The sequence below is a fragment of the Astatotilapia calliptera genome, chromosome 8 (assembly GCF_964374335.1).
Source record: "Astatotilapia calliptera chromosome 8, fAstCal68.1, whole genome shotgun sequence".
In the NCBI taxonomy this organism is placed as follows: Eukaryota; Metazoa; Chordata; class Actinopteri; order Cichliformes; family Cichlidae; genus Astatotilapia; species Astatotilapia calliptera.
In genome coordinates this window covers 20,950,965-20,975,300 of record NC_137429.1, presented here as the reverse complement: position 1 = coordinate 20,975,300, position 24,336 = coordinate 20,950,965, and the positions used below count along the sequence as shown (strand labels likewise).

Sequence of the window (24,336 nt, the reverse complement as noted above, 5' to 3'; positions counted from 1 at the left end):
TTGATGTGACAGAGTAGGATGGTAGAGATAGGGTTTGATGGAGGCAGATGATTTGCTGTGGCGACCCTTGAAGGGAGCAGTCGAAAGAAGGCGACGGTGATGACTCTGTGATTATCATATTTCATCATATGTGATCTCTTTTCTGATCTCCAAAACGATTGCTTATTTCTATCAAACCAAACCTTTTTCAAATGTGATTTGAGAAGCTTTTGCATAGTTGCACGCATATATCTGTTACTAAAGATGAGCACAGTTTAGACTGAAAACTGGCTTGATTAGTAGGCTTTTTCAAAATTTAACAAATTTAGCCTACCAGCACATTTAAACCGCACTAATTAGACATGACATTACCTTTTCACTCTAACCCTAACATTTTTATTATTAAGTAATGATAATGACGATAATGATCTAAAAAAAACTGCCAGTGCAGTAAAAGCATGCCTGGAAAGAAAAACACTATCGTAGATTGGCCTCACCAGAGCTTGAACTTCAGCAATGTGGGATCATCTAGATGGAGAACAAAACAAAAGGCCGCCGACATCTAAAGAAAAGCTTTAAATGTCCTTCAAGAAGCCCGGAGAACGATTCCTAAACACTACTTTAAGAAACGACAAAAAAATATTGCCTAAGAGAGATCAAACTGTGTTGAAGAATAAAGATGATCATACTGTTTTTGCCTTGTATAATCTATTTTGTTTGAATAGGCACAACAAAATGGATAGATGTCTGCCTGGATACTATATTCCCATTTATGTATTCATATATTTCAATAAACAGCTGCACCTATTTCCGTGGTGCAGCTCAAGACTTTTTGCATAGTACTTTACAGTAGCTGTGATGGATGTGGAACAGAGGCTAGCTGTGGTGTGAGATCATGACTGCTGAAGTGCCAATCTCATTTTAAAGCTGCTTTTTCTTTCAGGATGAAATATTAAACAAATAGTCTTTACAATTTCATATGATGTAAAGGAATGGGGTCATTCCTACATCATCTCTTGCAATAACACAACACCGATTAATTACGCGTTCTTTTCTAGTCATCACGAGTCTCGTACATCTTGTCCAGGAACCAGCAAATCATCTGCCCCGCAGATGTATGTTGTAGTCTTGGCAGCAGCAAACTCGGCATGTCTGGAATGAATACAAAGAGTTTGATCCGAATACTTCTCAGAAATAAATTACAAAAAATGACCCAAATGCTTGTTTCAGAACAAAATATTTAGTCAGAATTTCCAGCAGAATTTCAAATACAAAAGTTTCAGAGAAAACATCTCAACAACACTGTGCCACCTTATAAATTAGACTTTTAGAAATACACAGTTACATGTAAGTACTGTACCATGTGACAGGGTAAGTGTTAATCAAACAAAGTGGAAAAACAGTCACTGGTTTACTGGCTGTAAATGTTCCTCTCCAGTCTTTAACAATGCACTCATTGCATTAATGACATAAATAACTGCAAATTTACAGCTTGTAGTTGACCATGGCTGGTTTCCCTCTCTAACCTTTTTTCATCAGAACCAGCTATATATCATCTTTGCTACATCTTGTATTTAAAAAAATGAAATGATAGTCCATAAAACAAACTTTAGACTTTTTGTAAGTGTATATAACCAGAGTTGAACTGTTATTTATGTTGATTTAGTGTAACTATTTCTGAATGATCAACTTGTGTCTCAAACCATTTGCATTTATTGTGATTGCACCATTGCGTATCAGTTACTGTCGTTTGGTTTCTCATGGCTTTGTTCACCCATCGAATCTCTTTTTCTTTTTGGTTTAACTTTGTGAACATCTCCCATTGTCAGTGTTTTGGATAGCAATGGCAGCTTAACTTGGGGTGTCAAGTGCTTGAAATCCTGATTTAAGTAAATAGGCATTATGCTTTAGTTTGCCTTCTGCTTGTCTGTATGAGCACAAAACAAGCCGTTTGCACAAGACTTTGTCGAAAATGCTTGCTCAAGTGCTTCAAAGAATTGAAGTTTTCTAAACTTTGTTAGCATGGTTGTTATAAAGCCAGGTGAAGGCTCCTTTGTGCATTGGCATTCAGGTATCATACTTTAATAAATGAAAAACAAAAGGCAAGTTATACAGAGTAGAACCTTTGGCGACAAAGAACACACAGTATCCCTGCCTGTGTTTAACTGTTGGTGAATAGTGGTGGCAGTTTTTAAGAGCTTTGGTGAGTTGCCATTTGGTCCCAGCCAAAGTCGTGGCCAGTCATTTGGTAAAATTTAAGATTAAAAGGTCTGTAGAAGTCTCTGAGCCTGAGCAGGACTTCAGAGGGTATCTGTGGATGGGGCCTCCCCTTTGACTTCCCCAGGCAGCGAGGCCTGCTGCTCCCCTCAGGCTTCTTTAGGCAGGGGAAACCTTTGGTCTGGTTGAAGTAGAAGTGCTTATCTGTGACCACGCGCTTGAGCCCTAGGAAGTCCTGGACCCGACCCATTTCACCCGCCGGGTCTGTTACAAGGCGTTCGCCGCTGACAAACAGGAAGCGCGACATTGGAAAGTAGCGCAGCCAGTTCTCTAGGTGCTTGGCGTAGATGCCGATGCGTACAGCGCTCCAAGACGTGTCGATGAGGCCTGTGGTGGCGTTACGAAAAGCCAGGTTCTGAAAGGATGGAAGCCCGGGAGATTTGGACAGAGTCTGCGTGTAATCGGAAACAGCGCGCGTCACAGGGTCCCGAACCACCACGATAAGCCTGGTGTGGCGGCTCATGGAGAAGACGCGCCGAGGAGCTTCTTTGGTGATGAAGTAGCTCGGCGTTTTCTCCATGGTTATCTGGCCTTCCAGAGTACGAGGCATCAGGTTCCTGGATGAAAGAGAGAAAGAGAGAAAAAGCCATTTAACACAGTCGAAAAGCCCCCCCAAAAAACCCCACTACACTGTAGTTACTGAGAGCTCACATATTAAGAGTACATATTAGAGAAATGATACATTCCCTTAATATTTCCAGCACATTCCTTTGACGATGCCTCACTTGCCTTCGAGGCTTTTTGATTTCGGTTTGTAATTAGAGGGATAAATCGGTGATTAGAGAGAGATAAACATGGCATTAGCTGCTGGCACTGATGGAGTGACCATGTGAGTTTAGTCTGGGAGGGAGCTACTGAACGGCTACTGTAGGAAAACCGCGAGGCTATGCTAACCTCAGAAAAGTAATTTCCTCATCTCATCCGCGGCCTCCTTCTAAACAAGCTCATAACCGCTGCTCTTGCTCCTGTGTTCCTCGATGATGGGAGAATGTCCGGCTGGCCTGAAGTAATAGCCACACTGCTGTAATACCACTAGCATTTCTTACAGCACTGCTCTCACTGACACCTGGAAATCAAAAGTATAGCAGCTAACTGTTACCTAGCTAACTTTCATTATCTCGTACTGCTTGCTTTGAATTGCAAACACACTGCCAGCTGTCGGTCTACCGGCTGCTGTCGACTAAAACAGCTGCATGCTAACTACAAAAGCTTCCAGCAATCACGAGGAAGTTCCTCCAGAAATTTAGTTTAGATTACTACTTGAGTAAAATGTTATATTTGCAGTTTGGCCATCTTTGCTAATCAAAAACACTGCATTCACTCGCCAAGCGGGCATTTTTCAACAGCAGACACTTTGACCTGTCACATTAGGAAACCACAGGTGTTACTAATTACTGACGGTGCTCTGTTGTGGCTTTTCTCAGCAAGCCGAGACAGGACAGCAGAAAGAGTATCGCGCCGGTACCAGGGCCCCGAAACTGAAGCTGCTAAATGGAATTCAACTGTCATTAAACTTTTATTATTTACATGTGTGCCTTTTCTGCAATGGCTAAATGTTTTTTTTCCAGAAAATGGTCTATTGCTCACATTCGGGAATGTGGGAAGACTCTTAGAAAGAACATGGTCAGATAGTCAAGTTATTTGGACAAACACACACTTTAAGGGTTTAGATAATCTAGAAAAGCTCCAATATGACTCTGCTGTTGGTTTCATGCATATTTAGGCTTTATAGTCAAAGCCAGTCAAAATATGTAATATGAAATATTATTTGAAAGTAATTTGCACCGCTGTGAAATTTAAAACGTCGGCTCACAGTTTAACCCGAGGGTAGAAATGGCATGCGTTTGTTTTTCTCTGACTTGGAATGAAATGCAATGTGATGAAGAAGTTACTGTCAAGAGGCAACAAAATGAAAGTCACAGTAACTCTGCACCGTGCCCACTCTTTGACATTGAAGTACATTATGAAGTATGCTTCAGTTTGTCTCTTTTGCTCCCCATATTTCAGTCCACTCCTCTTTGCTCTCTATTTCCATTATCCCCGCCCGAGTGGACTGACCTCCTGCTCGCCATTGCTGCCACATCTTTATGACGTGACAGTTTATTTTAAAGAAGGATGCTTCAGCAGAACAAAAACTTATGATTAGACTTACTTTGTGACTTATTTCGGCAGCGTCTAGGCACGGCAACACACTGTCCTCATGCGCAGTGTCACGCTGATTTTTAGTTGTAATTTAGGCCCAATCAGCAATCACACAACATGTGTATGCCAATACAGCTGAACCATGCCAGAGCCCACCTCACCTCCAAGCAGGCAGTGGCACAGAAAACTCAACCACGCCTGAACGCAGTCAAAGAAAGTTGACTTTGCAAATGTAGATTGTGTAGAATGAGGTACGAATGAAAAAGTAACTTTAACCCCAGGCCAGTCAACTGATGAGGCTTGGGGCATTGGTGAAATAACCTTTACTATATCCTCTAACTTTAATGTCTAATATTTGTCTTTGCAGGAAGCTTAAAGTAACATTTTAACCCTCCATCACCAAGTATCTCATATTTGATGCATGAATTTCTGACTTTAAAAAAATCTAAATCAATTGCATAAGATGTTGCAAATATGATACAAATTAAAACTAATATATAGAAATTAATATTTGATTAATTTTTGCTTTAAGTTTTTTTAGAATGTTCAAAAAACACAAAAAAAATTTAAAATGTAAAATTTATGGCTAAATTTAATGTTTCAGGATTTACAGGGTTAAAACTGACATGATATGACCACCTTGTGGCCTAAAATAAAATAATTTGTGTTGGTGCAAATGGCTTTTTGGTTCATTACCTTTGCACCAATATGCCTAACAGACGCAAGTCTTTCACAAATTACTGGGAGCTGGATTTGGACAGATTCCTTTTATTTTATCGATCAATCCATGCTATCAAACTCAAGCAAAGTAATAACTAACAAAAATAAGATCCAAACGATAAACTGGGATTGTTATTTAATTTATGGACTATTTGGGCTGTGGTGGTGTAACTGCATTTCTACATTTCAATTATACTACTGCAGCAGTTATACTTGCGGACTGCATACAGCCCAAAGGTATCCTATAATAGGGCTCACCATGTCTTCTGGTCCAATCCTGTTATTGCCTTTGGCTCCCTGCTTGTTATTATCAGTACTTGAGGTATTCTGGGCACACTTTGGCTTTAAAAAAAAAAAAAAGGGCTGCCCTCTTCCTCTTGATCTTTACCCCTACTTAGATGACTCAGACTGAGAGGACATACCTCAAAAAGTTCAACAAACCCTGACCGAAGCCTGTGTTTGACTGAGAGTCTCCATAACCTGCCAGAACAGATTGTATATAAATCGGGGGGAAATGGGAGGGAAAGGAAAACCTATTTGTCTCGTATCGTTTACTTCATTCAAATGCTACCGTAACACCAAAATGGAATCTAATAACCTCCGTTGTGAAAAATATTCTGCCAATTTTCCCTCTCCTAAAAAAAACAACAAAACGCACTGGTTTGCAAAGGAGATTCAAATCGCAGGCAGCAGTTTGTGTTATAGAAATCCAAGTGGAGAAGAATGCCAGTGTTGCAACTGTGAAAGATCCCTCAGCTAATTTCCATGCTTCCCCCCTTCCCTCCTCAGCAGGCATGTGGTGGCGGTTGGGTCGGAGTCTTCGTGGTTGGTCTGCAAGTGAGGGGCTTACTGGGGCTCTGGTGTGTGGTGATGGAGACTCCATTTCTCTCTCTCTCCCTCTTTCTCTGATCCAACACACACACTCGGCTCCAACTCCGGCATGTCCCCTGGCATGAAACTCTGAGGGTAACACCAAATACACAACTTATGGCATTCATAAGAAATGTCTGACTCGGATTATGGGGGCTGAGGCAAAACAAAATTGTGAAATGTACAACAAATACCTAAAGGAAAAAAAAACGATGCTGTTCCCATGAGTCCTCTCTCCATTAGGGCGTAGTGTAAGCTACAACCTATAGCTCAGACGTTTCTAAGCATGTCGGTCGCGAGTTTATTTCTGGTGACCACATGATATAAGTGGCAATATAGTTTTTATGGATCTGAGTCCCAGAAAAAAAGAAGCTGAAGACCTCGTTTGTATCCCAGGAAAGTTTAAGAGCTCTGCCTTTCAGAGGAAACTGCACTCTCACATACAGTATGGGCAAAAGTTGTTGAAGCTAGGTTAAGAAGATGCTGAGAGAGCACTACAGATGTGATGTTTGCTTTGAGAGTGTTGATGGGGAAGTATTGAGAAGTGTTTTTGTAGAATACATGTATGTGAATGAGAGAGAGACAGGTGTAACAGTGACGATCCAATGAGTACAAGTAATGACGGAGGATAATTAAATAATTAAAAATAAAAATAAAAAAAATAATTAAATACTTGGACTCATCCACACAAAGCAATGGACAGAGCAAAAAGTAGGTGATTTGTGACAGAAGGATAGCAGCAGGAGCAACAGGGAAGGTTTACAACATGGTAGTGAGATAGTTTGGAGAAAGGAGCACTGAGAGAAAGACAGAAGTTGAAGAAGACCAGGATGGGACAGATTAGAAATAATTACTTCTGAGGAAATGACTGGAGGAGGAGGGATGGTGGATATACTGGGCAAAGGATGCTGAATGTGGAGCTGAAGAGCAGGAGGAAAAGAAGAAGAACTCTGTAGTGAAAGAGGAGAGGATGTTAGGGATAGAGTGAGATGGACGCAGATGACCCATAAAGGGAGCAGCCAAAAGAAGTGGAAGAAGACGATGCTGTTTTGGTAAATTTACTTCTCCTTATCCATCCTTGCCTACCTGTGTCACCCACTTTTTCCAATATGATTCCTGAAATCCCATCGGAAAAACATGTGCGATCGATTCAGCGAGTATTTCCAGCTGAGAAAAAAGAATAGTCGCATCCTTTAATTATCATATTTTCTGGCCCATTAATATTACTGTCACAGGAATCAGCCTGACACTGGAAAAACTGATATTAACACCATCGATACCCCCTCCCCCTCTTTTTTTAATTGTATTTTTCTGAGTTTCCAGCATGTTTGAACTATTTCGTGAGTGTGCTGCAGCACTAAATGGATGTTTCATTTCAGTCAGGCTAATGAACGCCACAGTAACCTGTTTGAGGCACAGAGGGGCTTCTATTGACGTCGTGTTTACATTTTTAGGCCACACAGTGATGGAACACAGGGTGGGGGGAGGAAAGGGACTGCCGGTAAGCGTGGATTACAGCTGAGAGAAGAAGAAGAGGAAGAAGAAGAAGAAGATCAGCGATTGTGAGTCTAAAAAAACAAAAGGCGAGAGCCACAGATGGAGAGAAGAAAAGCAGCAGCGAGAAAGCACAAAACAGGGGCATCTCATCTAATCTCCCATTATCTCATGAAGATGAGAAGAAAATCAAAATGTTTGTTCTTTTTATCTGATCACAACTGGTGTGTGTGTATGAAATGGTGCCAGAGAGAGTTTAGGGCGACCTAGCAACCTGATGTTTGTTTTCATCACACCTCTCCCATCAGCATCTGGAGCAGGAATGCGGTTTGGTCCGATAGTATGCTGATGTGCGTTTATCTGTGCATACAAATGCATCCAGGCACACACACTGTCTCTTTCGCACACACACACTCTCTCTTTCGCACACACGTTTAGCTTGTGGTCTGTGTGGGTGGGCTGAGGTTTATTAGAGACTGTTTAAATGGCTGCAAACTTGTGGGCTTTTATTTATCAACAGAAAATGAGCACACATCAGTTTAGTAGTTTGTGCTGCCCTCAAAGGCAAGAGAAAAGCAGGGGCTACTTGACAAACAGATTATCTGAAAAAGTATTTTTCAGCCACCCCGATTAATCAGAACAAAATGAATAATTTTGGATTTTGATGAATGGAGGATAAAGTTTTTCTACAGTTTGATCATTACGGAATATAAGGCGGGACTTCTCGTAGCTAACACTACAGAGTTTGATCTTCTTTTTTTTTCTTTTCTTTTCTTTTTTTTTTCTTTTTTTTTTTTTGGCCTGTCCCGTTTGGCTCTTTTGCCATCAGAATTGTTGTCTAAAGGCAAAGAAAGATGCCCAACGGATTTACTTTACCAAACTGACCATCCCAGCCTTGCCGTAATGGTCCATTTGATTCACCTTTTATTGTTTATTTTATTTTCACTTGCTGAATATGGGACAGACTTGACTGGGGGAAAGAAGGGGAGAAAGAAAGAAGGAAAGAGAAACAGCTGAGAAGAGGGACAAGGGCAAAAGACAAAAACCAACAGAACGGGCAGAAGAAAAAAAATGCATATATCAATCACCTGGATCACCTGCTGAGAAAGAAAAAAGAAAGCAAGCAGAAGAGAACAAGAGTAATAGAATAAACAGCATCACAATGATATATTGGAATATGACAGTAAATACTAAATATTAAACATTATTGTGCAGCACATAAGATCAACAGAACACAGTGTGCTTTGAGGTAGGAGCCAAAAAGGGTGTAGTTTGTGGGTGTGATCACCCGTGTGTACACCTGTGAGCATGGACGCGCTTGTTTTTTGTTTTTTAAAAGGTTCCTTCATGTAATAATCTGCTAGAGGGTGTGGGGGGGCCACAGCCCCGTCCTCCAGGGCATGAAGCAGGTATGGAGGAGATCAAAACTCCAGACATCCAGAGGCCCCCAGAACACAAGAGACCAAGGAAGACCAACAGAGGGGCAGCTGCGCCACTGTCCCGGAAAGAGCTGAGGAGAGTCCCAGATGAGGGCTCACTCAGCAGCCGCGGAGCAGAAGCCAGGGGGAGTTGCAGTGACGCGCCCGTGAGCTCCGCCGGCAGCCAGCTGCGCCTGAGTGACCGAGCCCCAGGCCGAGAGGCCGGGGGCACCCCACCTCCGAAGTGGCCCGAGCGAGCCCCAGGCTCCAGGCCCCGATAAGCGGCCGCCAAGGAGTGAGCCGGTGTGTACCTGGACGCCCATCCCCGGACACAAAGAACCACCAACGCACCGATGTCTGAGGGAGTCCGCCACTGGCAGGGGAAGTGGTGGTAGGGGGAGATAGGCCTCCAAACCTTGGAGGGCCTGAGATGTCCCCAGAGAGGTGGCGCCTGACACCCAACCTGACATATAGACACAGAAATACAGGCACACACAGATACAAACATCCATTCCCACCCTCATGCTCTCATATGCACTTACTCCACACTCAACCAACGTGGAGACAGACATAAAGAGACGTTGTACACACGATCACACTCCCCAAGCGTACTCTACAAACCGGGTCTAGGTGCCCCCGCCCCTGGAGGGGGGAACTGCACCCAGACCCAGGTGGTGTTTCCCTTTTCCCTGCGGTGGGGGGAGGCAGACCGCCCCGACTGCGCAGCAGCAGGAAGGCTCCACACTCCAGACCGCAGTCGGACGGCCAACTCCTCCTCCTAGTCCTAGCCCCCCTGCTCCAGCAGGTCGCAGAGAATGGGGGTGAGAGAAGACTCCAAACCTCCCTCCACCCGCTCATTGTAATGTTGATGCATGTGTGTTCTAAGGTGCATTTAAAACCCAGGAGGGCTTGGAGCTACCTGCCAGAGAGCAGCAGGTAAGCGCATGGTCCCTCCTGCTAGCCCTCAATGTCTACGTGTATTTAAAATTGAGAGGTGGGCAACGATGCCAGGGGTGGGGTGTACACCCTGATGGTACTTTGGACTCCGTGTATCGTGCCCACCCCCAAGATCCTATAAGAAAAGCAGCAGCGAGAAAGCACAAAACAGGGGCATCTCATCTAATCTCCCATTATCTCATGAAGATGAGAAGAAAATCAAAATGTTTGTTCTTTTTATCTGATCACAACTGGTGTGTGTGTATGAAATGGTGCCAGAGAGAGTTTAGGGCGACCTAGCAACCTGATGTTTGTTTTCATCACACCTCTCCCATCAGCATCTGGAGCAGGAATGCTGTTTGGTCCGATAGTATGCTGATGTGCGTTTATCTGTGCATACAAATGCATCCAGGCACACACACTGTCTCTTTCGCACACACACACTCTCTCTTTCGCACACACGTTTAGCTTGTGGTCTGTGTGGGTGGGCTGAGGTTTATTAGAGACTGTTTAAATGGCTGCAAACTTGTGGGCTTTTATTTATCAACAGAAAATGAGCACACATCAGTTTAGTAGTTTGTGCTGCCCTCAAAGGCAAGAGAAAAGCAGGGGCTACTTGACAAACAGATTATCTGAAAAAGTATTTTTCAGCCACCCCGATTAATCAGAACAAAATGAATAATTTTGGATTTTGATGAATGGAGGATAAAGTTTTTCTACAGTTTGATCATTACGGAATATAAGGCGGGACTTCTCGTAGCTAACACTACAGAGTTTGATCTTCTTTTATAAAAGCAAAAGGAAAATATCCCATGTACTAAATTGTAGATTAAATTGATATATCTATTTTCTTTCTAATACCCAGCAAAGATTATGCACATTCATACCACTTTTTGCAACCTCAACGCCTTATTTGTTTTTAAAAAAGCGGTTTGGTAAGGTAAGGTACTGTGAATGCTTATTATCACTTTTCCAGTGGTAAGCACATTCCCCGGCCATTTCCATTTCTGTTTGTGCACAACCCATCTTGCTCTGTCTGCCTTCTCCTTACACACACATATATAAACACAGCGCACACATGTGCACACTGTAACCATCTGAACATGCCCTCCACAGGATGGACCCACATCTGGGAGCAATGAAGTTCTTAGTTTGTGTGCGCGTGTTGGATGTGTGTGCGCATGGCGGAGATGAGGGAAGTGTTTCTGGTTTAGGAAGTTTCCCTCTGGTCCCAGGGTTCGGAGCTCTGAAAGCTGTGATCCATACAGGCTCTGCCGGGCCTGAGGCCAGATCCCCGGACCCTCTTAATCCCCACCAGCCTGCGCTGCACGGAAATGGACTCTTCCACCCCGAAGGTCAGGGGCAGATGGTTGCGTTTCACGGAGCGAGACCACCGGGGATCACGGAGATCATGTAATGCAACATGTCATCACGAGCAGACTCTCTCGTATGTGTTGCGTTTCCTTCCTCTATCTCCGACATTTTTTCTCGCCTCACCGCCTTTCTTCCACTCCTGATCCCCCTTTTTTTTTTTAACAACTTCAAAGCTTCCCCTCGGCCTCTACTGTATCCTTCAAAGTGAGAATGTTATGAATGCATTTGACATGTGTGAAGGGATTTTAAAACACACTGACATCCTCAAACCACTACAGAGGGACGTCTGAAGACGGATACAGTTAGCCTGCGTGTGTTCAAAGATCCGTAAAAGCTGCTGCGTGGAGGGAGAGGGTTGTCATTACTGTCGGCAAATACAGGGCTGAGAAGTTTCTGTGGGCTGATTAGAAGTCAGCAGGGACTGTAAGCAACTCAATAAAAGGGGAGCTAAAGTAATGCTTCACTTTGTGTCTGTTGGAGTCGGGCCATTGCGTTAGTTGGATGATGTTTTTGGCTGCTTATCTTTATTTAAATGTACCCAGTGCCTTGTATAAATACAAGAAATCTTGCACATCTTCTCCTTTACTTCTTTGGCTGCCAAAAATAGATTTGATCAATAATAATAATAACAAAAGGAAACTGAATGTGGGATTCTTGTGTGTCTAAATGCAATTCAAGAGGCTTTTTTTAATTCAAAGACGACACCCTACAGGGTTTACGCAGCGTTCATTAAAAATGTAAGACCTTTAAAATATTACAGGCAGTGATATTTAATTTTATATTACATTTTGTTAATACTTCCCAGCAGTATGTAAGAATTCCTAGCATTAAAAATTAATTGACGGGCTGACCGTAATCAGACAATGAGCTTCTAAGTTAAAATAGCTTTAGTATGAAGTATTGGTAAGAAGTGGTCAAAAAGCACTTACAATGCAAAAGTTACTGTCTCTGTTAGGACCTATAAGAATTTACGCCTGCTTACTGGACGCGTATTCAGTGTTTTTAATGCTTCTTGGACATCTGTGCTATGTTATAGGTTGGCACAAGAGTCTTACACAATATCTGTGTGACATAAATCCATCACAGATCATGTTACGCTCCCTTCAGTTGTGTACGTGTGTGTTTTTGCGTGTGTGTGGCAGACTATTACACGCTCTGAAGGTTGCTGTCTGGCTGACGCACCAGGGTGGCGATGAGTATTTTTACCGAGGAGGTTTGCATCACTGGGGTAGGTCGGTAGGAAAGAGCTGAAGAATGCGTCTAGCTGAGGGGAAAAATAGAGGCGTAACAGTTAATAGACACATCTCAAGGCCTGAGAGCGGTGAGTGAGCGAGCGAGCGAGGAGCAGTCAGAGTTTCCCCTGAAAAAAGATCTGAGCAGATAATGAAAGAGGAAGCTCGGCATGGTTTTGTTGTCAAACCTATGTGTGAATTTCAATAAAACCACTAAGCTGTAGCATTCGGTGGAAACCGACTGCACTGAATGAATGTGTTTTATATTGAACTTCTGCCTTTTTATAACACATTATATTTTTGGGGGAGTAGCTTAACATTTTGGAAAATACTACACTCGTAAATCTCTTAAAGAAGACAGAATGAAGATCAGGAAGAAAGGATGTGGTGATAAGATCTTACTGATAACAGAACAGCCCGTAATGACAGAAAGCACTAAATACGGAAACCCTCATGAATGTCTGGGCGTGTGAGTCTACTTTTTTGTGCCCGTACAAGTGAGTTTAAATAACTGTGTGTGTGTTTGCATGTGCATGGCACTTCCCCTGATTGCTCCCACCCTGCTTGACTTATCAAGTGGGAAAATCTACTGTTGTGCTCCTGCCGGGGCCCACAGCGGCCCGCTTGTGGGGCTTTATCTCCGAGCAGCTAGCCAGGGAGCCTTTAAGGGGCCCCGCCCTGCCTTTCCCCATCTCCCGAATGCAGGATGAATACGGCCAGATAGAGTGGGTGGAGAAAGCGAGGGACTCTTCCATTTCCTCCCTTCTCAAATGTAACCCCGGTGATGTCACAATGTCACGATCTCACCGACATCACAGGACGCTGCAGTTGTATAATTAGGCTGGCAGTAAGATGTCAACACTTGGGAATGCATGTGAGCATGAGAGAAGTTTCTTTGGATTAAGCAAATACTCAATGAACTGCCCTAACACCACTTACTCATATGAGAATGTTTGGTACTTTATCAAAGAATATCCAGAGGAAGAGGACACAAACACACGACTCAAGAGCAAGAGCGAACCAAATTGTGTAGAAACATGAGAAAAAAACAAAAGAAGAACGCTACAAGAGGGGAAAAAAAGAAACTGCTGGAAAATTTGAGTGTAATGAGAACCAGATGAGCGAGCAAGTGGGAGGCGGGAACAGGTGTGGTACATTAAACACAGGTGATACTAATGCAACTGAAGGTGGGACAAAAAAATCACAATATAGGGAAGTCAAAGACAGGAAGTAGAAATCACTAATGTACAAAAAAGACCACAAATTACAAAATAAAACAACAACCAAAAAAAAGCAGTTATAATTATGTTATTACTATGTTATCTATACTACGTATATATATTTATATTATTATTTGCTCTTGACTGATGTGCACTGTTTGGCCTATTGACTGAATGACAATAATTCAATCAAACAGTGCACGTCTACAGTTCATGTATAAGCCTGTTTTGGACATAATAATGAATATGAGCATTTCTAGTCACTATGTTCACTATAAAAATAATGAAAAAATTTGATATAAATATATTAAAACCATACGGCAAAATGTATATCATTTTTACAGCTTGACAAATCTATAATAACAGTAATTATAATTTTATACCACAAATATGACCCATTATAGCAAACAGATAAATTGCTGTTTATTGCCTTTTGACTTGCTGTTAGTTTGCCCTCGGCCCAGTTAGTCCAGTTAAATATTAAACATGTGCAAAGAGGTACATGCTGTAATGTTTACCCTTCCCTTTGACCGTGCACTAGAACCAGGGAACACACGCTTCCACTAATTAAACAGCTCCTCTAAATGAGTACATACACATGTGGGACAAACACACCTCAGCAACGCTATAATTGACTCAATATGGACTTTTGCTTGCCTGGCAACTCCCCAGGTCCCGACCAATAAGAACACTCGATACTGTACGATCGTGGAAACCCACTTCCGAGCAGTTGCAGCCTTCATCCCTGTGGTTTCTCAGCTCATTGTTAGCACTGTCTTAAGCTGAAAAACGGAAATCACTGCTGGCAGAGACTGGGCTTTTACAACTGGAAACCATCCTTGCAGCGGTCTGCCATTAGTAGCATCTATCAGGCTCTTTGCAAGCTTTGGCTACATTTGTCCAGACATCAAACATTCAGGACACAGAAGGCTTTTGGATGAACATGAAGCAGGAGCTGGTGTTGGTTTCCAGATTTCCACCCATCACCGTGTCTTGTTTGATGTTTTGCTTGTCCTCAAATTCAGCTGTAGCTCTCTCTGCCAGAGTTTCAGGCATAATTAACCTAATTTCCTCTCAAAACCCACACAGACATCACTAACAATCAACCAGTTATTCTAAGTTGGTTAGTTCCAGTTTAGGGGAGTTTTCTAGGAAGGTTTTGTAGCAGACAAAGAAAAGTGTGTTTTTCTGTGGCTGCAGGTTCTCACGACCCACCCACCCCCAAGCCCGTCAGGCAGTCAGACATTAAACAGAGATGGACACCAATGAGAGGTCAGCAGCCACACACAAATACACAAACCGTCAATAATTACCTGCCTCTCCAGTGAGAGCATTTGTGGCAAATTTGGTGTGGATTTGTGGATTAATATTAACTATGAATGAAAAGCAGGAAACATCGTAGAGGAAGCAGAATGTCTGAGCTTTTATAGATTGTGGAGCTGACTAAAAATCCCCAGAAGATGGCGAATGTATAAAAGAATATAAAGACATTTTAAATATTTTTCTGTTGTTTTTTACAACAAGCATTTTGAACATTTTGGAATTCAAACTGTTTTACTAACTATTACTATACATTAGGGTTGTTAAACGTAAACGTATAAAATAAAAAAATAATTTTAAAAAAATTATTAAAATAATGAAAATAAATTAAAATAAATACAAAAAAATATATAATTGAAAATATATAAAATTAAAAATATAATAACAAATATGAATATATAAACATTAAATTAAGTTGAAGACATAATTCACCAGTTTGTGGTTAGAAAAAGTACCGAATTTTTAACATAATGTTAAATTGAAAAAAAAAAGATTTATTAATCACGGTTAAATGAATATCAGTGTTGCATCATTAACATGGACGATGTACTGGAGTTAAAAATATTCATTTTAAAGGGATATAAAACAGTACTTATATCCCAGAACTGTACACAGCTTCAAATTTGCTTACCATAGTTCCTCAAATATGAGTAAATATGGCCAAGAGCTACAGATCAAAATGAGCCTATGACTAACTCTGGTATATTTAAAGTAATGTCCACCAATGTAAACTGGGGTTGTTAAAAAACAGTAGACAACATAATGGCCAGAGGTGTGGTCGACATGATCAAATAAAGGTCTCAAATAAGCAATAATAAGCTGTTTGTCTTGTATGTTTACCCTCCTTTTGTTCGTGCAGCGGTCATCAACGTTCACGTTAGATTAGCAAAGCTGTGACACCATGAGTGCAGTGGGTAGCTGCTGGCCTATGAGTGAGTGGAGCATATAAGTATAATAGGTGCTTATTTAAGTGAAATAAATAAAAATGTGTGCTGTATTGTTACTGTAACATGTATATTTTTTAAAAAATGTAATGTAAAAACCTTTTAAAAGTAAAAGCCTACATCTAATTTATAAGTATATATATATATATATATGTGTGTGTGTGTGTGTGTGTGTATTCATATGCACAATATGAAGAGTGTTACCATTATTATATAGTTATTGACTCGTTAGTTTTGTTTCTCTCCTCACACCTCTTTCATTTCCTCTTTTTCATTTATGAGTAAGCTACGTCTGCAGATCTTGCACTATTTTTAAACACCCCCCCCCCCAATCTTTCCTCATGCACGCTCATTTAATATAAAAAGACTAATAACAGTGTAAAGGGGGGAAAAATAAAGCAAGAGGTTTGGTGGAAATGAAGGTGAAGGAGGTAGAAATAGGATTATTATTTTGTCGTCTGTGGCAGCTCATCAGTCATCCTGATCTCGCAGGTCTCCTGCTGCCTCGTCTGCTCTGTCTGTTTAACGAGGAGAGGCTGATTTCAATGAGTCTGCGACTGAAGAACAAGAGCGACGCCCCCTCTTCTTTGAGTCTTACTAAAAATGCCCATACTCAGCACAGCAGTTTGGAATTAAAACCCCAAACAGAAGAATTAAAAACCAGTCTGAGCGATGAACAACACAAACTTTCTCTTTCTGTAACTGTGATTGAAATGTGGTAAGTTTCATACTTTCCCCAGTGATCCTTTCATTGTTCATCTCTCACCAGTCATCTGTTTCTATTAAATTTGACTGGATGAAAATGGCGTGCTGGCGGGGGGAAAGGTCGAACAGTGACGAGCTGTCAAAAAACTGATGACAGGGCTACATCAGGCCTTTTTTTGACCAAGTAAAAATCCATACCTCCTCCAGAACAAGTCTAGTTTGATTGAGTCACATTTAATTACAGCGCTTAAGCTTTTCCAGCTGAATTTTGTACTCGTTCTGATAATAACATCTCTCTATATATAGGTAAATAATCTCATGTGTGTCAGTTCTGACAGACATGTTGGATGATGCTACTAATGTTAATGGTTTGAACCCACTTGTTTATTCTTGTAGTGATACAGCTTCAAACATCCAAAGCACTAAACCCTGTCTTCCAAGGAAAGCTGCCTTTCTTTCTTTGCATTTCCTATTTTTCTGAATTCTTTATTGAAAGTGTCTCTTTCCCTCCCAGTCCTTGTTTACTCTAAAAAAACACTCCGTAACGCGCAGCTTCCAAGAATGTGAGTACTGAGAAATTCAACCAGAGAATCCCATGTGATTGGTAGAGTGCCCTAACAGGAAATACAACCTGGACATTACTGTCTAGGTGGCGCATCTAACCCTCAGCTGAATTATACAACACGCTCCCTTGGTTTTACGACAAGAAAACGAAATGAGTCGATAAGGAAAGAGAAAGAAAAGTAGTGACTGTGAGGAGGCATAAAGAGAACGAGGCTCTAAAAGGAGTGAGAGCGTGTCCAGTGGCTTTACATTACACAGTTTGAGTGACCTGAACAAGCCAATAAATCCACTCCATCAACACTCAGACTGTGGGGCATAAATGTCAGCCGCGGATGGGAGTACGAGCTTCTTGTCAACAAGATGGAATATTCAGAAGTTAATTCATTTCTGCTGCAACAGCGTGATAAAGGCAGAGAGGAGGAAATCGATAGGAAGAACGTATTTTAGGTGATCAATATGGGGAAATGACATTTATATCTGCGAGATATTTATAGCATCAAGAAATGGTGGGGAGAAGAAGAAGAAGAAGAAGAAAGTGGATGGAGATCAGGTATACAGCTGAAGCAGTGTGAATGGATCCAAGCTCACACACATGCTCACACTCACTCATTGCACACCATGGCTGTCTGAACCCCCATTCCCCACCACAAAGCCACAGAATCGTTTCCAGTAGATGGTACAGCCAAGGCTTTTCCACATATAAGCATTTTTTCTGAAACAATTTGCCAAATGCTTCCTTTAAGGATGTCCATGTGTTTTACTTGGTTACCAGCTGAAGACAGGGCCGTGGCTCTCTGAGCTCAAAGACACTTTGAAATGAAGAGCTCTGTCAGAGAATACTAAGTGATACTTTCCAGCACAATTTCAGATGATTTTGTTGGCTTCATATGCTACGGTTCTGTTTCAAATTGATATATTTGAATCACTAGGTACTTAGGCTGTAATTACACTTAATTAGTCATATTTTTTTATTACAAAAATAGATTAGATTTGGAATTATGGAAAAGGCAGAAAAGCAGGAAAATCAAAGGAAGGAGGGAAAAGAAAATATTAGAAGAGTGCGACAAATTTGGCATTTTTGAGACAGATAAATTGCAGATATTTGGCAATTTAAGTATTTGATATTCTGATATATCTGTTAATATTTCCTTTGAAACGTCAAATATAAAAAGATTTCCCAAAGTTTGGTATATGTAAATATTTATTTACTACTGCTATGCTCTGTCCAGCTCTGCTAAGAGCAGCTAGTTGTTGTTTAGGGCGTTCTAAACACAATAGCCATCAAGGAATTTGAAAAGTGCCCTCTGGTGGACAAACTGTACAACATCAATGCTCAAAACATGGCTGAAGGGTGTTTCTCTAGTCGTTTCCTTACTTATTAAAATGTAATTTAACAGCTGTTATAAAACCAGTTGGCAAATTAGCAAATAGCTAATAATGGCTAATAAGATAAGCTCCAGATACTACAGTAAATGTACTTTTTATACAGACTATAATGTAGCATACAGGGAAAATGTGCTGATGTCAATAAATGGTTACATTATTAAAGTACCTATGCTGTAGATCAGGGGTGTCAAACTGAAATACACAGTGGGCCAAAATTCAAAACTGGAACAAAGTCGCAGGCTAACGTTAATATTTATTGTAATATATTTATTCCTCCAGATATAAGAATGAATCTTTTCTTATGGACTCAAACACGTTTTGCTGAAAAACTGAATATGGAACAAGCAAAACTTAATACTAAACAATATATACATTAGCTGTATAATACCAGTAGGCCAGCTCTAATAGTAATTTGGTATGGCTTCGCGGGCCAAATGTAATTAGTCTGCGGGCCAAGTTTGGCCCGCGGGCCAGAGTTTGACACCTATGCTGTAGATAATATTTTCAGAAGGCTATTATGTCTACGATAAAGTTGTGTGTAGTTGCACAAAAAAACTAAAGAAGCTAAGTGATCTCAGTACTTCTGCATAACATAGTTTTTAATAGTTTTTACATTTGGGAAGATATATCCTTAAAATATAAAATAAAATCATTTGACAATACTTTTTTGCACTACTACCACCTGGACTGGCAGAAGGTTTAGCTTAGCTATTTATTTTGTTAGTTTGACTTAGGCTCACTTTTTCAACCATTAGCAAAAACCTTTAGATGCGTTAGTCATTCCAACTGTTTATCCAAAAACTTTAGATATTGTTTATTTACTTATTTCAGTTATTTACTTATTTCTAGTACCAATAAACTTGTATCAGATGTTATGTATTTTTTTTCTTGTATTTTATCATTTTAACGATTTATTTATTTTTTTTACCTGGATATAATAGTTACAATAATTTATCCATCAGTTATCTAGCCTTTTTGCTACTTAGCTAACCTGTATCCAACTTTGCGTGATGTTGTGTAAATAAATTAAAAATAATTTTTCAACCTAATATTAATTTTACTAATATTACTTTTAGCTACTTAGCTTAGCATTACCAATCATCCTTTATTCAGAGGCATTAATCCCACAAAGTTCTGATGCATTATGTAGCATTTATTATATGTGATTCTACTTATTTATTATTTCTACAATGTGTTTAAACCACAATCTTTTTCACCCACCCTCCCCCCCAATACTTGAGTAACTCTATGGTATAACATGTACTCCCTCCAGTTTTAAGTAATGTATGATCTAAGCCTTGTTTGGAGTCACTGGACTACTTCCACTTCCTTTGATCATCTATCTGTCTCACATAAAATAAAAAAGTAGATACATAAGTCAGTGATTGTCTGTAAGCCAGAGGACTACATAGCCCTTGGGCACAATAAGTGTCCCCTGTTGCACTCAGGTGTAGGATGACTGCAGTTCTCATCAAGGATGAGTGCTACGTGGCGAGGCGGTGGCTGGATGGGAGGGGTGTTGACTAATGCTCGATAAGGCCTTGTTTAACTGCAGCTAGGAGCCTAATTCATCTCAGCCCCTTCATATGTCCCTGAGCTGTCCACGTTAATGCCTGACCTGTCATTACACCGGTCCAATTCGCGCAGTGTTGACAAGAGCTGTCAGCGGATTAGGATGGAGCAAAAACACACATTTCATTATATCTTCAAAGGAGAAAAGAAAAGAGAGACAAAAAACACAGAGATGTTTTACATCACATCTGTGTTAAAAAGAACAGGGGTAAGGTCACTTTCCTATCAACAGAAAGTATAAAGAACATGTAAAGGTCACTGATCTCTCCACATTTAATCCTGTTAGGTCTTGCTTTGTCATCACTGACACCGGCAAATGGCTTACAAATCGTGACATTTACATTTTCTTTTCTTTCTTTCTTTTTTTTTTACATCTCTTACGCAGCAATGTGCATTTAAAAATAGGTTCTTAGCAAACAGACTGCAGCCAGTAACACTAAAGAAAGAAGATTTTTTAGAAGATAGTCAGCAAACACAGCATAGCTGTAACGGCAGCACTAATCCACCTGATTAGTCTAGTTTTGCACCTCACTTATCTCATGGCTTTGGTAACATGTGAGAGGGAAAAGATATTAAAAAACAAACAAAAAAGGTTTCACCTTCACCTTTAAATCAAAATGCAAGCTTGAGGTTTTCATCAAGGTTACTGTGTATCTTTATCACTTTAGCAATTAATTAATTGATTTAAAATAAATAGAAAAAACTGAACTGAAATCTGCATTTAATTATAATTTAGAGATTACGGAGGACGGGTGAATAAAACAATTAATTTCAAGCCCAACTTTTGGATTCCAGGAAAAATAAGATGATTAAATAATTGATTACTAAGTAAATATACATATTAACTGAAAATAACATAAACAGTGTTCCACTGTTAATGAGCTAAAAATTCCAGTTTGTTTCTTTAACAGTTAATTTAGCATTTTTTGTATTACCCATCTATTGCTGACTCTATTCACAGTGATCCCCTGTCTGTGTTTGTGATTCTCAGACATACTTATTACTCTGTCAGCTCTGTCTTTATCTGTTCTCTGTTCGTAATCTAGATTTGTAAGATAGGATCACAGCTGGTATTTAAATTTACAGATACCACCTTTTGCCACCTAACCATTTAACGTGCTTTTTTTATTTATTTTTGGGTGTATGTGAATCTGCTGGACCAGCACCTGACAATTCAAAGACACACCTGTTGGCATGGAGAGCAAATCTGTTTAGATAAAACTGCAATAAAAGCGCAGCTCACTCACTTCTAGATTTTTATTGCACTCTGCCAATAAAAGTGTCCCTTACTCTGGTGTGCGCTGGAATTTTTATTGTCCAATTAAAGGTTTTATGGGATTGAACTAGTCCACTTCTGTGCTGTGCTTTAATCGTCCCAAAGTTCAGCATCACTGATGATAAACCTATCTTCACATCTTAAACTGAAACTGCCCCGAGAAGCATTTCCCACATACAAAACTTCCCCCATCGTTCATCTTTCTCTTTGTTATCATGCATGCACCGTGCATTTAGCAGGAAATCCCCAGCCTCTTCCACATTCAGTACCACTGTTAAGTGGTAAAAACGCCAGCCTACACTTGTGCATGCATACTTTGATCTCTGATGTCACTCAGCAGTTATTGCACCCTTCCAGCGAACAGCTGATTACCTGTCGTGTATTGACAACACCTGCCACCCCTCCACATTCACCTCTACCCTTTCCACATCTCTTCATCAAACTGTCATTTACTCTGCCGATCCTCTGTAATGGCTCTCATCTTTCCTCCTCCGCACACTAACTCTTGATTTTTTCTGTCTTCTGCAAATTTGAGGTGATCTGTAACGTCCATCTATGTTGTTAAAAGACAGTAAAAAAGATAAATGTTAACATTTTTCTCTGGAGCGTGCTATCATTAAAAAAAACTGCTTCATTGATTCAGTAGAAAGAGCAACTTGTACCGAAAGAAATATGTCCTTTGAAATCTGGGCCACCATCAGATCAACGACACCACCAGCATCCACAATAACCCACCCTCTCTCTGTGTGATCAGGGGCTGATAGTGACGAAGGCTCTCAGGGGACCAGCATGGACACTTAGCCAGGCGGTGTGTCAGCTCAATAAACAGCAATTTATTGGCAGGGGACTGAATACGCTGCCATCCTTGCAAGCTATCAGCAGAGCATCTTATTGGTGCTGAGAGATATTAATGAAGAGAGAAAAGGTGAGGAAATAGGTTAGAAGAGCTCAGCTCTCCTCAGCTCTCCTCTTTCACTACAGCCTGGACTAAAAGAGACTTTATTTGCACTAATAAGGAGGGAGTGTGTTGAATTTGTTGTGTTATTGTTACATCATGTGCCAGGCAGTCCTATTTCAATATTTAGTGCAACAAGGAAGAGACACAAACACATATTTTCAGTATGTGAGTCCCCCTTGGGATATATCACCTTTATTTCAAATGTGGCCTCAGCCTGAACACACACACACACACACACACACACACACACACACACACACACACACACATATATATATATATATATATATATATATTAAAAAAAATTTAAAATCCTCCCACTGAACCAGTTATTGATGTTTATTTCTTTGCTGATTGAAGGCAAAACAGATTCCAAAGGAACAATTTTTTCCCCCCTTCTTCTTCTTTTGATTTAACATCTGCCTAATCAGGCGTCTGCCACATCAAACTGCTCTGACAAGCTACATTAAAACCGCAGCTACTGAAGATAAAAGCCATATCTGGTTCAAGTTTCCATGACAGAGCAATCCAATATAATCCGGAGGGGAGCACTGATAGTACAGGCCCGTACAGAGGGGCTCGATTTTTAATTCCCGCACATGACCTGTTATGAATACACCACTGTCGTATTTAAATGTCTTTTATGAAGCTGAATATTTCATAAAATACATGTTTGCGTTTTTAAAATGCGAATTCGTGGGGGAAATGTGTCCGTGAACCAACATTATTAACGAAGGATAAATGGGGTATTCACATTTACGTAAAGAAAGAGAAAGCGTGTTTTTAAACTTATATTCCGGAAGTTTGAAGTCACCACAAACAGAAAGACTTCTTGAGTATTTTAAGGTCAGTATCCGTTTGCCCATTTTGCTGTTTGAGGACTGCTGGAACGAAACTCGTGATTTTTATGAAAGATTTCATAAGTCCTTCAATAAAAAAAAAATAAAAAAAAAGGAAAACAAAATAAACACGCCTTTACCTGTACCATTCCAGTCCCTTCTCGTAGAAGCGATCGAAGAAGTGCGGCTCAGCGCCCACGGCTCGCACGTCTGGATGGATGCGCAAAAACTCCAGGAGAGCCCGAGTGCCACCTTTCTTCACCCCGATGATGATGGCCTGAGGGAATTTTTTGCTGCCAAAATTATTGGCTATAGAAATATTGTTGGACGGGGGATCACTGTTCGTCAAGTCCGACAGCTGTTCGCGGACAAACGAGACCGGAGACGCGTTATACGCGCCGAGGTGCTCCGTTTCTTGCCCATCTTTAAAGATAATTTTGGTTTGGAGATTACTTCGCTGGTCATACACGGGTCTTGGCAGGGATTCGCAGTAACCGTTGAGGCAGTAAAAGAGGTAAATGAAGAGAATAATCATGGTAAAGAAGACAGGCAGCTTGGAGTGCACCTTCAGGTGTCCAAAGTTGAACGCAGCTCTCCATTTACTACATCCCATGGGTCGCAATCCTGAGCACGGGGACACGACGCAGGAAACATGCCATATCAGGGGGGTTGGATACTAAAGTCAAAGTGACAGCAGCTTAAAAAGCGCCTGTTTTGTGCCACATGTCCAAGTGGCGCAAAACTTGTCCACCGCGCATCCAAAAGCTCCACATGTTCCTTATTATCCCTCTCGCCCCCCGTGACTGTCCCTGAATCCTGCCGTCATCTAAACAAAACAAACAAACAAAACAAAGTTTCTTTAACAACTGGAGCAAAAATCCACAAAATAAAAACGCAGATTCAGCAGGTTGAATCTGCCGCACAGCTCTCCGTGTCTTCTGTGCGCCCCTGCGGCTCCCTGGCAGCGGCTGTGTAGGAAACCCTCAGCGATCCTTTCCGTGTGACTGCCAAATCCACGCCCTGTTTATCAAGCGTACGCCCCCTTCCAATCCTCAGCTCGTGCCACGCTGAAAATACAGCGAAAAATAATTACGCGGGCACGGCGCGTCC

The 24,336-nt window shown here is 40.9% G+C and overlaps 1 protein-coding gene across 1 annotated transcript; it reads right to left on the bottom strand.

The window, feature by feature from the left end:
- Window positions 1-1,199: 1,199 nt before the first annotated feature.
- On the bottom strand, window positions 1,200-24,193 carry LOC113028605 (heparan sulfate glucosamine 3-O-sulfotransferase 6). Its single transcript, XM_026179021.2, has 2 exons — window positions 23,367-24,193; window positions 1,200-2,813 (listed from the first exon to the last, which is right to left on the bottom strand). Exons 1-2 carry the CDS (start codon window positions 23,837-23,839, stop codon window positions 2,171-2,173), a joined length of 1,116 nt encoding a protein of 371 aa, XP_026034806.2. The 5' UTR covers window positions 23,840-24,193; the 3' UTR covers window positions 1,200-2,170.
- Window positions 24,194-24,336: the final 143 nt, after the last annotated feature.

Coding starts and splice junctions, on each gene's coding strand:
- LOC113028605 (XM_026179021.2), bottom strand. CDS start 23,839: ATGGGATGTAGTAAATGGAGAGCTGCGTTCAACTTTGGACACCTGAAG. Junction 2,814..23,366: donor AAGGGACTGGAATGGTACAG/GTAAAGGCGTGT, acceptor TCTTTCATCCAG/GAACCTGATGCCTCGTACTC.